Source organism: Vollenhovia emeryi, unplaced genomic scaffold (genome assembly GCF_000949405.1).
Source record: "Vollenhovia emeryi isolate VEMERY1.0 unplaced genomic scaffold, V.emery_V1.0 DF939291.1, whole genome shotgun sequence".
Taxonomy (NCBI): Eukaryota; Metazoa; Arthropoda; class Insecta; order Hymenoptera; family Formicidae; genus Vollenhovia; species Vollenhovia emeryi.
In genome coordinates, this window is record NW_011967075.1 from 191,409 (window position 1) to 204,144 (window position 12,736).

The 12,736-nt window shown below is 40.2% G+C and overlaps 4 protein-coding genes across 7 annotated transcripts in view; 1 reads left to right on the plus strand and 3 right to left on the minus strand.

Moving 5' to 3' along the window:
* The window catches only part of LOC105559093, an 11,637-nt gene extending 9,118 nt beyond the window's left edge, over window positions 1–2,519 (minus strand). Inside the window, exons 1-4 of the mRNA XM_012007153.1 lie at window positions 1,603–2,519; window positions 910–974; window positions 664–802; window positions 84–261 (exon numbers count right to left, since the gene is read on the minus strand). Coding sequence (XP_011862543.1) covers window positions 84–261; window positions 664–802; window positions 910–974; window positions 1,603–1,644 — 424 coding nt within the window. The 5' untranslated portion in view covers window positions 1,645–2,519. The remainder of the gene's footprint in view (window positions 1–83; window positions 262–663; window positions 803–909; window positions 975–1,602) is intronic.
* Window positions 2,520–2,666: 147 nt separating this feature from the next.
* Window positions 2,667–7,039, minus strand: LOC105559078. Of its 4 annotated transcripts, none has more exons than XM_012007127.1 (6): window positions 6,346–7,039; window positions 6,115–6,245; window positions 5,792–6,041; window positions 5,611–5,726; window positions 5,209–5,490; window positions 2,667–5,118 (listed from the first exon to the last, which is right to left on the minus strand). In XM_012007127.1, the coding sequence occupies exons 3-6, from the start codon at window positions 5,935–5,937 to the stop codon at window positions 2,825–2,827; spliced, it is 2,838 nt and encodes a 945-aa protein (XP_011862517.1). In that variant the 5' UTR covers window positions 5,938–6,041; window positions 6,115–6,245; window positions 6,346–7,039; the 3' UTR covers window positions 2,667–2,824. The 4 variants fall into 4 exon arrangements, with proteins under 4 accessions (XP_011862517.1, XP_011862516.1, XP_011862515.1 ...); XM_012007126.1 differs by having other exon boundaries at window positions 2,668–5,490; window positions 6,346–6,581; window positions 6,745–7,038; XM_012007125.1 differs by having other exon boundaries at window positions 2,668–5,490; window positions 6,346–6,581; window positions 6,688–7,038.
* A 229-nt stretch (window positions 7,040–7,268) lies between these two features.
* On the plus strand, window positions 7,269–8,287 carry LOC105559080 (40S ribosomal protein S15). Its single transcript, XM_012007128.1, has 3 exons — window positions 7,269–7,374; window positions 7,571–7,656; window positions 7,888–8,287. Exons 1-3 carry the CDS (start codon window positions 7,366–7,368, stop codon window positions 8,234–8,236), a joined length of 444 nt encoding a protein of 147 aa, XP_011862518.1. The 5' UTR covers window positions 7,269–7,365; the 3' UTR covers window positions 8,237–8,287.
* Window positions 8,288–8,525: 238 nt separating this feature from the next.
* Window positions 8,526–11,685, minus strand: LOC105559081 (rabenosyn-5). Its single transcript, XM_012007130.1, has 7 exons — window positions 11,174–11,685; window positions 10,906–11,034; window positions 10,584–10,724; window positions 10,326–10,487; window positions 9,894–10,245; window positions 9,321–9,726; window positions 8,526–8,876 (listed from the first exon to the last, which is right to left on the minus strand). The coding sequence occupies exons 1-7, from the start codon at window positions 11,307–11,309 to the stop codon at window positions 8,649–8,651; spliced, it is 1,554 nt and encodes a 517-aa protein (XP_011862520.1). The 5' UTR covers window positions 11,310–11,685; the 3' UTR covers window positions 8,526–8,648.
* Between the last annotated feature and the right edge of the window lie 1,051 nt (window positions 11,686–12,736).

Sequence of the window (12,736 nt, forward strand, 5' to 3'; positions counted from 1 at the left end):
AGACGTAAATTAACTAATTTAATCTTCTGTATGTATCAAATAATACATGAAGAAATGTGCAAAAACATTTAGTTCGTCACTACCTTCAAAAGATGACTTTTGCAGTTCGTGCTCCATAACTTTAGTTGAAAGTTCGCCGTCCACTTCAGCTATTTTATATGTTAATTGTTGTATTATCTGTTTATCTGCAACTTTATGTATCTCGTAATCATTTACCTTGTCTTCTAGCTCTTTATTTCTTTCTTTATATGCTACAACTTTCTGAAATTAAAAAAATATATTATTGTCAATGCATACAATTTGAACAATAAATAAAAAAAAACGACTCGTTTGGTAAAAGATCTAATCAGGAATATTCAGGACACTATGAATAAGCAGTAGGAGCGAAGCAACGGAGTTTTTTATAATTTTGCACGTTTCGAAATATTAGCTTGAAATACTTTTTATATTTTACAAAAAGCTATTATTAAATTATTTTATAAATAACTTAAGAGTATAAAAATACTAAATTATTATCTAGGGTTACGTTCAAAAACCTTTATTCGATTTGCCATTACAAAATCTTTTCAAGCGTTACCGATCGGTTCCGATCAATCTCTCGTGTAAAATTTTCCCCAGAAAAATGTTTTGGGACATAACCAAAGACAGAATTACATTACTTACAACATCCAGCTTTCTCATGTTATCTAAGGCAGCCTTGTACTTCGATATCGTGTCCATGTCTTCTTTCTTCAAGTTTTCCAAATTCGATTTTAAATAATTAGTTTCCTTCATCTTTTCAGAATACTGGGTAATTAAATCACTGAAGCAGACGAAAATTCTATTAAACTTGTTTACGCTATCGATAGCATTATTCATATATATCGATACATATCTAAATTAATCTAATAAAACTCAAGAAACCCTTACTGTGTCTTGCACATTTTCCGTTTTAATAATAAAAGTGCCTTCATTCTCTTTTCCTTATCGTCCTCCTGAAAATCATTTCTTGATTAATTCGTATCCGTGTCGTATAACTGAAAAATCTTGCAAAGTTATCGAAAAAGATGTACGATAAACCCCACATAAACCCTTTCGCAATACGATTGCGCCTTAATCAACATAAAAATAAAGCGAAAGACAAAAAGAAGAGAGATGCAGCGATGTAATCACTATTGATTTTTTTTGTCAGCAAGAAAGAACAGAAACAATTCGAACTCGCGACTCGTGCTGCGCTCTCCGCATTTCGAATAAAATAAGTACGTAATTGGACATCGACGAGAAAGGGCGGAAAGATGAAAGATGCGTGATATTTAGCTGCAAAAAGGCAGATCGGCGGGATTACGAAACGCTCGCGCTACCGGCATGTCGGCGTGAGCTTTCCGGCTCCTCCGAGAAGTCTTAAAGGAACGGAATGTATGTATGGTTTACAAGCCTGACAAATGTAAACCCGACAGCCCGAGTCGGCGAGTACTTTCAAGAGATACGAAAGTAAAGCAATTCTCGTACACGCGGGATTGATTTCATGTTACAACCTAACCTAGCTTAACCTCACATTGTTAAATGTGCATGCTCACGCTAGCATTTCAGTCGCTTGAGAAATCCACCGCTCTCAATACTTACAATACTGCCCTTGATATCGGTTTCCTTACTATCATTGTCCATATTATGTCAAACAGCGACGCGTAATACTGATTTCGTAAAATTACCTCCTCTCGCACATTGCGCCAAACAAATGCCGTCACTTTTCCCGCTGTCAATCCGCCTGCACTTTTTGCACTTCCGCGAAACCCAATCCGCACTGCTTTTGTACTTTTTTTTTTTAATACAAAAAGATTGTTTCCCCGATGTTCATTATTGTCAATGCAGATTAAGTTCAATCTCGGTTTAACTCACTTTTAATCCTTTTGTAGTTCTGTGAATTAGAAGTGGATAAAAAGTAAATTAAACCGAGATTAAAATTAATCTGCACCGATATAACAATGGACGTAAATGCCATGCTTTTAGATTTAATTAATCGACTTATATCGATAATTCGTTTGTTCGATATTACAACAAATTTGGATATTTATATGTATAACAAATATATTATACAAGAATACATATACATATATATTTATTGCAGACTAAAGCACTACTCTTTAAATTAATTTCTCGTTCTTAATTCTTTTATGTTCTAATTACTTTCTTGTGTATCGAATGAAATACGCCATCTTAATCAAACTGTATACTGGTACAGCTGGGTTTACTATAAAGAAAATAATAAAATATTAAATTTAAACTCTAAAACAAATACATACTCTCAGTTTTCTCAGGAGAAACGATGCCAGGAGTAGCACACATTAATTTTAAAACTTGTTATAATTTTTATAAAAATAACTACATATCTTTACAAATCTCTTGCAAGCAACATACTCAAAATGTTAAAGAAAGTGACAAAGCAATGTTATTATCCATGTTAGAAAGAATAGTGACTAGAAGAATGAAAATTTGAGAAAAATATTTTTCTTTAGACAATCGTTTCTTTCGGAAAGATTGAAGTAATAGAATCCTTGATAAGGACTCGCGTAGAATTCATATTAATGGCAACAACAGGTTTATTAATCAACTCTTCGGATCGGGATGAGAATAAGATGCCGAAATAATCTGAATTACGATCATGTTTATAATTTTATCATTCATATTTATAATTCGTCGTGATGAAGAACATGTAATATACATATAATGCACGCGAGTGCGAGTGAAGTAAAACTATTCCCTTACGGACTGAATTTTTAATGAGCGCACATAGTTAAAATTTTACATAGTCAAATTAAATATTTATTATAATAAAATATTAAAAATGTTAAATTAAATTAGAATTTTTCCCTAACAAATTGGATTTATTGTCTATATTCAGCCGTCTCACCACTACTCTAGCACCCTCCGTGATGTCCTGAATAAACTTTAACATTTCTATACGAACTTTGCCGCCACTCTTCACGTTGTCGAGATTGTTCAACGATCTTTGTTTCTGTCTCAGGCATCTCTGTCGAATGGCATTGTCTTTGTTATGTACATGCAACAAGTCGTAATAAAACTCCTCCGTGATATCCTGTAATTTTCTTGGCGAACCGCGCTTCGATGACGAATCCTTTCGTAAGGTGCGAGTCTCGTTTTTTCTCTTCGAACTCCTCACGCGCGTATCTCTATTGGGTCTTGGAACATCCTCATCGAGCGTTACGCAAGCTTCCACGCCGTCACTCTTTACTTTTTCAGAATTAATTGTCAATTTCGTAGACAATGAGTTATTCGCTATATTGGGATCCATACTATTGTCCTTTAATAAGACATCCGCTTCGGAAATCGTGTTCTTCGATAACGCCACGTGTTGCAGTTTCCGCTCGTTCTGCCGCAACGTTTCACTATTAATTGTTGAGGAAAACCTGCGTGCTCTGCATGTGTGTCGCAGGGTCTTCTGCAAGGCTGGTGGCATTTGCTCAATAGTAATAGCCTTATCCGAAACTATCCTCGGTACATTTACCTCCTGCCGAAGTGATTTCATTAAACTGGATTCCTTAGAGATTACAGAAGTTGTCTTCGTAGCTATTTCATTTGGATTTAATGAGGAATACGGTGGCAGCGAATTATAATATCCTTCCATCGATTCCTTATGGCTGTCTTCGATATCTGTGATCATCGGTGAATTCGTATCTCGCAGGCATGCATTAAGTTTCTTAGATGATGAAGTCTCGGGAATAACATCCCCTTGTTTTCTCAATTCGATATTATTTTTATGTCTTTTGTCTCGCTTGTTGTCACAATCTTGCCTTTCCTTGAATTGTTCATGTTCTGTCACAATTCCTGCTAAGCAACTATCACTATTATTCTTAATGTTAGAGGGAACGCATGGATGCTGATACAGATTTAAATGATTCCTCGCGCTATGTCTATCATAATTGGACACGCTTAATCTGTACATTCCCGTATCTACGAAATTAATATTTACATTGTGTACAGCGTCGTTAGAATAAGTATTAAACGATGGTGGATTTGCACTTTTGCTGATTCCATGGCGATTCTTATATTGTTCGTTTCTATTGCGTGGAGAATCTATCATGGTTACCAAGTTCTCCAATCTCAGTAAGCTGGAATTTAACAGACACTTTTCTCCAGCCTTCGTTTCAACTTTCTCAGAATTTTCCAAGACTTCATCCACTTCTAATTTGGTCTTTTGTTCAATGACGGCCACGCTATCCTGATCTTGTCGTATAGTAAACATTAGGCCCTCCATCACTAAATCGGTAATATTAGAGGAACGCAGAACCTTGTCAGGTATGGTTTTTCTCTCGGATTCCCTACTTTTTTGTTTACGAGTCTTGCACGACTTACTGTGCATATTATCTCCCGATTGTTTATCGTCAGTATTCAGTGAAGTTCCAGTATGCTGTCCGTCATTTGCCTGATATTCTAAGTTTGTCATTTTATTGTAAATTTCCTTTTGCTTCGTGCGTGTAGACTTGCTATTTTCTTTAATCGTTTTTGGAACACAACCTTTATTTATATTCTTCATCTCAGTCTGCAGATTCTTATGTTGATCCATAATCGAGTTAGATTCTACATCTTCTACCTCCATCTCAGTAAAATATTGATATCTCGGTACATTGTTAGGACCTATAATTTCTCTAGACGTCTTTTTATCATCATCTAAACTGTCTTTGTTAATGGTAGTGCACGTATCATCTTTCTCTATTAACTTTTCATCAAAATGGAGTTTATTTGATAGCAGCCAATCATTGCTATCTTTTGTTTCTGTAAAAGGTTTCGACGAAGAAGATACTTTATATTTCTGAACATCTTGAATATGTTGGGTTTGTTTTTGTATTGCTAAGTTTGATTTTTTGTCCTCTTTTATTTGTGCATTTTCAATTTCAGTTTCATCTATTTCCTTCGCTCTTAAGGATTGTTCTTGTAAACCATCAATAGAAAGTTGTTCTAAATTTTTCCCACATCTTTCAGCATTACAGTTTACAGACTTACTTTCTTGTATGTAACGAAATTTTGTATTATGTTCCGTATTATCAAGCTGCATTTCCGCTGTTGTGTCACTTCTCTCACCCAGATTTTCTTGAAAGATTGCAGAGTCCCTTATGCCATCATCTTTAAAATTAGAATCAATTGTTGTTTTCAAAGCTTCGCTCAACATATCCTCAATAGCATTGTATGTTGCAATTTGATCTATTTTTTTACTTTGACATATCGCGGATTTTCTTGAAGACGTCTTGTCAGTGGCAGGTATCACAGTACTGATAATTTTCTCCTCGGTATCCAAGGAGGCATTCAAATCTTTAAAAGTAGTACCTGCGTCAGCTTCTTTCACAATCGGATACTTCAAATCAAATAACGAGTGCTCCAACGAAGGAAAAGTCTTTATCGTTAATACAAACGCGTGTGAAAACGCCGCAGCGTTATTGCGCTGCTGGAATTTCATTATTGCAAACATCTTGTCCTGTCGAGTCCAAAATGTACAGTCTATATTTTTTAAAAATTGCATTAAAGGAAATATAGTCATTTGAAAGTCTTACTTATAAAAAATATTTAACATTAATAAGAATATCAATATTATCAACATTAATAGTAAGAAAAGGATACTGTAAGTGACGAGAAGGTGCTGGGTACCAAATTGTTGACCCTGCGTCGGATGACACTTGATGATTCTCCTAATGATCTTGAATAATTCTCGTCCGTATGAAAATCGCGTGGTATTTCTGAAAGTGCAATGTAAAATGAAATTTTCTTAAAAAAACTAACACAGCGACACCAAACGTCTTACTTCATTGTGCGGTGGTATCTAAAGATAAACTTGTATATGCTCTTCTTGTGGCACAGCCAATAAGCGCCAGGAATGACTAACAGAGACTCTTTCGTTTTGTCGATCCAATCAAGCTGGCTAAGCGTTGGTACATGTATTCCAGGCATTTTCTTTCGGGTAACAAATCTTGAAACAACGGAACTAATCTTCTCGAACCCTGTCTACCGACCGATTCGTTCACGATAAACGTAAGGCAGTAGAGCACTCTTTGCTGAAACAAAAACATTTGCGAGCGTGAGTGATTTTCTTCCCCGCTGCTTGCAAACGCAGACGTGTAAACTTACTCCTTTTATGACCTCATTGATGAATATATCTTCCACCACGTCCCATGGCAAGAACTCTGTCGACGTGAGGATGCCAAAGCCTCTCTTCCTCTCGATATGTACACCCACTGATTCGACAACCAACAACGTATCTGCAATACAGTGTGTGTATTAACAATCACACAATTTGTTTGTCCCTTTACAAAGCGGCTTCTGTTAGACTATTTGTTTATTAAAAAAATGATATCGAACCCTGTTTGATCGAGGTGACGAACGATTTACATTGCAGTAACAGAATACACGCCGATACGACGAGAGAGACGAAAGCTCCCGAGACAATCCATGTAAGAAGAATTGCGCAGACCAACGTTAAGCACAAACTGACATTGAAATGCCGCTCGCTTCGCAACGCGAAGTTTATGATGTTGGCATTTGACAGGCTCGAGCTTGCTTTCTCCTCCAATGTTAGCTGCGTCCCGTTAGCATTTCTGAAATGTACTCGGGTGGTAAGCGCGGCTATTAGAAAATTCGACGACATCAATGACGATTCCGTGTACGAACGCCCCGGTGAACGTCAAAGTTTTAATACAGTACACGTAAATAATAAGACCGCAGCTTCGTCCGAAGATAAACCTTGCTCGCTCGTTGTACCTTTGTCACTTCTCGGAACATAATTGAGCGACCCGACACACTCGCCACTTATTCTTTCAATTAAACAATTCGTTTAATTACATTTTGTCACATTGTGCCATACATCTCGGAGACGAAACGTTAGTGCCCGTAATGTCGAACTCGCGCATTCTTATGTAAAATATAAAAACCTGGACTATAGGAAGGGAGGGAGAAAGAGAGGGGAGAAAAAATAGTAATTGAACGGACACAGATGCAACGCCTCATCAGCCATCTCCACACGCAGCCCGTTCCAGCGATCAGTGGTGCAGATTCACACGCTGGATCCGATATCCAACGTACGACGCCCGATATGATTGGCTTATACTTTTGGATCCGACAAGGAACGAAGAGTCAAAACCAATCGTGCTAGACCGGTTGTTTACATTTGTCGTACGCAAGAAGACTAGAGACCCTCTAGTCTGAACTGACTGGTGTATGTACAGTCAGTTCAGCTATAAAGAACAAACCCTGATGTCACGTGATCTGTGACACGCGCATGCGTCTAGAAGCGTTCGCCGGAGAAATCCGTTCTCTCCCCCGCCTCTCGTCGTTTTTCTCCGGCGTAGACCTCCAAGACCTCTTCACCGAAAAGGCGCAACCATGGCTGAGGTGGGTTCTCGAGATGCGATATAAAATCCACGAGGTTCTCACGCATCGATTGTGCGATGCGTGATTGTACGAATCGTACAATTTCTTCGGTTTCCCAGCTACATCTGCGGAACAATATTTACGTATCGCGTGCGATTGTCACGCGTCTAACGAATATCCCGAATTGTCTTTATTTCTCTACGTGTGTTCTTTGCAGGCGGATGAAACTCAGAAGAAGAAGAGGACCTTCAGGAAGTTTACCTTCCGGGGGGTTGACCTCGACCAGCTCTTGGACATGCCGAAGTAAGATTGGCATCACGACATAACCTATACAATAATGCTCTAACCTCACAATAAGAAATATTACAATCTATGACCGTGGGTTCACTTCCAATGCGCTTAAAATTGAACAGTATTTAATTTCACACAATTTATTTCCACGGTGCATTCTCCAAGTTGTTAAAAATGGATGAAGTATGCGAGCGTGGGAACAAGGGGAAAGGATGTTTATTAACAAATAACTTTTTTCCCCAGTGAGCAGTTGATGGACTTGATGCACGCGCGAGCGCGCAGACGCTTTTCTCACGGTCTGAAACGAAAGTCTATGGCTCTTGTCAAGAAGCTGCGCAAGGCAAAGAAGGAGACGCCACCTAATGAGAAGCCCGAGATCGTCAAGACGCATTTGCGCAATATGATCATCGTACCGGAGATGGTTGGCTCGATCGTTGGTGTATACAACGGCAAGACCTTCAACCAGGTCGAGATCAAGCCAGAAATGATTGGCCATTATCTTGGGGAGTTCTCTGTTACGTACAAACCTGTTAAACACGGTAGACCTGGTATCGGTGCCACCCATTCCTCACGTTTTATTCCACTCAAGTAAAATGTACTTCGCTACCTTGTATCAATAAATTTACCAAACGTGTAAACAAAAGAGTTAATTTCTTCGTCGAGTCTTTTATACAGTCTTTGTAAATTAATTTTTTTCTAGTACCAGCAACAAAAACTCAGTTTCTTTAATTTGCGACAGCAAAAGTATACGGGATTCTTTTAAATTTGATCTCGAAATGTAGAAAAAGTAAATCGAGCAACGTGAACGAGAGCCATGGAACCTTTGTATCAAAATATCTTGCAGAATGTGTTCTTATATATTTCATAGTACTCGTACGTTGTATAATGCATGCTTTACGAGTTTTTATTCGAGAAGGTTTTATTAAATACTTTGCAAATTAATAGGTAACACTGTAGAAGAATTTAACATGCCGAGATATAAGAAATGTGCTATTCGAAAATGTCTATCCGTCATTACTATTACTTTGTTTCATAGCGAAGTAGGCACTTTGTAGTTCTCGAAGATTGTTCTCTAGCGTTGCGACCTCGTCGTACTTGCAATCGGCGCGGGCTTGTTTAATGTACGCGCGAAGGTTGCTCATTTGTTCGATTATTGGATCCATGGAGGAAGACATGATGGGGGTAATGTGAGACGGACCCCAGCCTTGAGACTGAGTCACCATCGCTTGTGCCTAAAAATTTGAGGACTGCCATGACGAAAACTTGAAACGGTCAACGAATGATTAATCGATAATTTGTCCACAAATCTTACAGTTAGACTATTCAAATGCATCTTTTTTTTAATAAAGAAATAGATGTCGTGTATCTTGAAAAATGTCCTCGGATATTAATTATACCGCATGAAAATAAGCCAAGAGCATAAAATGAACGAATAGCTCAAACAATTTTCCTTTGCGATAGTAAAAGGCAACGAGCCGACACCAGATATAAAAGGTAATAGAAATATATTAACAAGTCAACAACATATAACATACGACCAAATTTAAAAATCAAATATAATTACATACAGCTTATCATTTTTTTGTTATTAATTTTATTTTATTGTGACTCTAATATTATAGATCCATGATTTGGAAATCGTGTCCTAAATCGTCTGCCAGTTTGTTAGTACATACCTGACTGGTTTTCAAAGCTGGACTGCTGTCCAAATTCCAGTTGGTGTCTTTCCTGCGTTGCTCTTTCGGCTTTTCTCGCTGCTCTTCCTCCAATTGCCGCTCGTACGCTATTCGAGCCTCTATTCGTCTCTGGCGTTCCTCTTGTAAAGCTACATATTCTTCTGCCGAAGGCAAGGGTTGTAGAGTCAACAGCTCCTCTTTTAGAAAGATCATTGCTGATGTCCTAACCATCTGATACAATCTCAATTCTTGTCCCGCCTTGTCCGCCTCCTGCGAATCGTCCGCGCTTTTCTTCATGCTAAAGACTAGAATTCTTTTACTGGTCGCGTCTATATTCTCCCCCAACTTCGCCAGTTTGACTCGTAACGACTGCGCATCTTCCAAACCGTACGTAGTCTCGCCTTCTCTAAAAAAAAAAAAGTAATTTTGCAAAACATTCTAAATCCCCTCGAAACTAGTTTCACAATTGACAACTTATACACTAAAGAAGTCGCTGTGTATTACATATATATTTTTTAATGCAGTAAATTATATTGTGCGAACAGATCGATGTCTCGATGGTAGTTGACGTACTTCAACGACTCCCACATTTTGTTGTACATCGCTAAATGCTGCGACGCCTCGCTCATGTGTTCCCTCATTTTCTCGTAGAATCCGCAAACGATCGGTTTGTCGAATTGCTTCGCCTTCTGCATCTCCCTTGCATCGAGCAAGTTTATGCAGTGCGTACAAACTCGGAAATGCTGTTCGCTGCCAGCCGAATCATTCACCAACGATAGGACGCTGTTCAAGCTACCGTTGGAAGGTGATCGCACTAATTTCGAGACACCGATGCCCGTGCGCGTTACTCTCCCGGGAAACGCTCGTCCCGACGTAGGTGACAGTGCAGAATCGTCTTGTATCGACACGGGATTGGTCATTTTTCCTGTAAAACAAGAACAACCGGCTTTGGCTAGCTTTCGGGAATACATTCGAGCTGTCCCGCGGGACAATATTGATACGCACGTGCTTCGATCAGGGACAAAAATACTGTACAATTATGGCACATGACCGCCCCACATAATCTACAGTGATGTTTTCGCCTCGCCAGGTGAAAGCTCTTGGCACAATTGGGGCACAATTTCACGTCCTTCTCGTCGAGCCACGGTACAACGGTGCGTTCGTGGGCTGTAAAGAAAATTATCCCTCACGTCGCTCAATTGTGCGCCAGTCACGGGCGTCGTGGAATCGGTGGACAGGTAAGAATTTATACAACTTGCTCACCTTTCCTGTCGACCGGATCCGACGGTAAATTATTTAGTAACTTATCTAGCCTTATAAGAAGCTTATTTGTCTCGTACGCGTATCTCTCTAGCCGAGCGTTTCTCACGTCCTTAAAATACCTCGTGTGAGACGTAGCTGCACCTGGAACAGTTTTCAGAAGTCAACATTGCGACATCCCGTGAAATTCAATCGCCTGTCCCGCTGCCAGCGCGCAATCTCCAAATGCTGGTTTTCGGGGAAACCGGGGAGAGACCTGGGTCTGACCATTCAGGAACTTTAACAAGAAAAATCCCCCCACAGCGAGGACACCGCGCGCGAGTACCTATCTCCTGTGGTCCCCAATTGATCTCAGGACTCCGTCTCTTGTCCTGCAGTATCGCGCTTGGAAATGCCTCCGGTATGCTGCCCTGCTTCAAGGGCAGGAACTTGTTCCTGGCTTTGCCGAGTAAATCTAAAGAAGAAAAAACAAACGCACATGACCCGACATTCGTTCCGCAAACACCTCAGGAGCCCGCGCGGCGAACGGCCCGCGGACGACGAGCTCTAATCTTCTACTTGGCGAACAAGTCGGCGTAGGATCGCGCACGCACCTCTGAGCGACCTCAGGATCTCCGGATCGTCATTGTGAACCTCGTCGAAGTGCTTCGTCAGGTGACCGGGCGCCTTGAAGTCGGTCATGCATATGGGACAGAGAAATCCCTCCAGCACCACGTCGTTGCCCGCCATCGCGGGGCCGGGACGCCCTCGCGTGTCCGCAACTCAGCGGAGACCCTCGATCGCGCGTTCACCACGTACACGTCCTAACGCGGGCGTTTCTGCAGCGCCGCGGACGGGAAGGCGTCTCGCGAGCAGCCATATTGAGCGCGACAGCTGATAGAAGTGTCAAACGCGGGGGACTCGCCGGTCTCGCGATACCGAGCGATACCACGGACGCTCTCGCGCTTCTCTCGGGGCAACGACGCGTGGTCTCGCACGACGCAGGTCTTAGCGCGTCCGCGTCGCGACCTGCGACGAACGAGAGGCCGATTTTATCTGTGGTGTATCATTATCGGCACTAGAGCGCAATTCTCCCGGAATCGTAGATAAGGAGTGATGCAGAAGGCGTCAATAGCGTTTAAGCGAGATTAGGCGAGATGCGGACTGTGCAAAAGTGGCGCGCTTCATTTGAAACGCAGATTATCGAAGATCGAAATGGCAATTAGACTTTTTTCCTTTTTATCGTTGCACTGGGCCACTGTAAAACTTTCCTTCGCGCTTTCGGTAAATTTTGAAGAATTGTTAGATAAATTTAATATACCCGGGGAAAGAAGCTGCATATATCCAATTTTATCTAATATATTATCAATCAAATAATGTCAGATGTGACAAAATTTGATCAGAATTAACTTTACTTTATTAATGCGAAAGCTCAATAAAAATAGAAATTTTTTCTATTCTGTTCTACTTTTCCATAAGCAACTCTACCCTCTTTAACAATTAAATTTAAGTGGCGATCGTGGCGCAGAGGATTGTGCGATGGTCTGGTAATCCCGAAGGCCCGGGTTCAAAACCAAACAAAAACATTGTTGGTTTTTCGTTCGATCGCCACATAGCGAAGTGGATATAAGACGGAAAAATTACCGGGAAAGGAGATATTGGTCAAGTATACGATGATACACACGACGAAAAAATCAAACAATGTAAAGGATGTGAGAAACTAGTAAGACTGGAATATGGCATTATAATAACATACTTCAGTTTTATTACTAGTAAACCTGAAATATGTTATTATAATGACATACTTCAGTTTTATTAGTTTCTTACATCCTTTGCATCGTTTTATCTTTTCGTCGCTGTCGCATCATATCGGCTCGCCTCTTATACTAATACGGGATGATTTTTACATACGAGAAAGACTAACGCGCGGTCGCCACGTCGCGGCAGTATGTGGTACTAGTGCTATCTATTCAGGTTAACGTTTATCAAATTCTATGAGGGAATCAGGCGTACCGGATCAGGCACATGTCAGGGATTCCTTAATTATTAGGGCATTCTTTACTTCCTCATCCCTATCGGGCCCTGACCATACATAAGGCATGCATGATTTTATTTCTACTCGAGTAACGGACGTGTTTTTGACAAATGTGTACCTATATTTTGGATAGGATTTTTAA